Raw genomic sequence first — 1,214 nt, forward strand, 5'->3', positions numbered from 1 at the left:
TATATATATATATTTACATATGTATATATATATATGTGTGTGTATATATATATGTATACATATATATGTATGTATATAAATGCATGTCTGAATGTGTGTATAGACATGTACGTATATATATATATACGTATGTATGTATGTATGTATGTATGTATACGCTAATATCGAACAGTGGAAAATGAGTGCTCAACATTATATTGGCTGAGAAATAGTCTTTATTTGAAAGCTTACAAGGCTACCATTGGTTTCATGCCATGAATTCTCAGCTATTATCAAGCCTTCCACATAGGACGTTGATACTCGTCTCCATCTTGGATGAGAATACCTACACACACACACACACACACACACACACACACACCCACACACACACCCACACACACACACACACACACACATATATACATACATACTATATAGATACATACATACTATATATTTATGCAGACACACACATACACACATGCACATATGTACGAGCATACGTACATACCGCCAATATGTACAGCAAACACAAAACGAAGAGCAAGCACCACAACCAAAGCCTTAACAACAGCAACAACAACTTCTACTCTTAGCAACATCGACCACATTCACGACTAACACCGACGCAGCCACCGTCGAGAAGAGCCATTGAGGGCACCCCACTGCGTTCGCTTGATACGCAAGAATTAGCAGCTAAATCTCTTTCAAATCACATCCTACCCGCTTCAAATGAACGAGCACTTTATGCAATGCTCTTCTGAGTACCCCTAAAGAGGTGTGATGGTTACGGCTGGAGCACCATTGATTATGTGCTTGCACGGCGTTATCGTGGGGGCTACATAAAATGAAATGACAATAGAAATGAAAACCCCTTCAAACACTATAATCACCAACACCACCCCTTATATCAAAAACAACATTAACAACAACAACAACAATACTAAGTATAATTAAGTGGCCGGGGGTGGGGGCAGTGCTAATATCTTTGCTAAAACTATTGTCCCTTTCGTTGGCCATCATTATTATTATAGTGTCCTTTCGCATGTTTTTGTCTCTGAACTCAGAAGAGCACACCACCCAAGCATCACGTGACCACATCGTGTCAGAAGGTAAGCCAATTCATTCACATTTTCTTTCTCAATTTTGGGTCTGTCTTTCTGCCTAAATAGCAAAATTTCTATGTATACGTTATGTTTATCCATCTATTTATCACTCTCTCTCTATATATT

The 1,214-nt window shown here is 38.3% G+C and overlaps 1 protein-coding gene across 1 annotated transcript in view; it reads left to right on the top strand.

Annotated features, from left to right (window-relative positions):
- Nucleotides 1–1,214, top strand: part of LOC106881345 (SPARC-related modular calcium-binding protein 1) — a 199,144-nt gene that overhangs the window by 137,299 nt on the left and 60,631 nt on the right. The window contains exon 8 of the mRNA XM_052968510.1: nucleotides 1,050–1,094. Within this exon, the coding sequence (XP_052824470.1) occupies nucleotides 1,050–1,094 (45 nt within the window). The remainder of the gene's footprint in view (nucleotides 1–1,049; nucleotides 1,095–1,214) is intronic.

The sequence above is a fragment of the Octopus bimaculoides genome, chromosome 6 (assembly GCF_001194135.2).
Source record: "Octopus bimaculoides isolate UCB-OBI-ISO-001 chromosome 6, ASM119413v2, whole genome shotgun sequence".
NCBI classification, from domain to species: domain Eukaryota; kingdom Metazoa; phylum Mollusca; class Cephalopoda; order Octopoda; family Octopodidae; genus Octopus; species Octopus bimaculoides.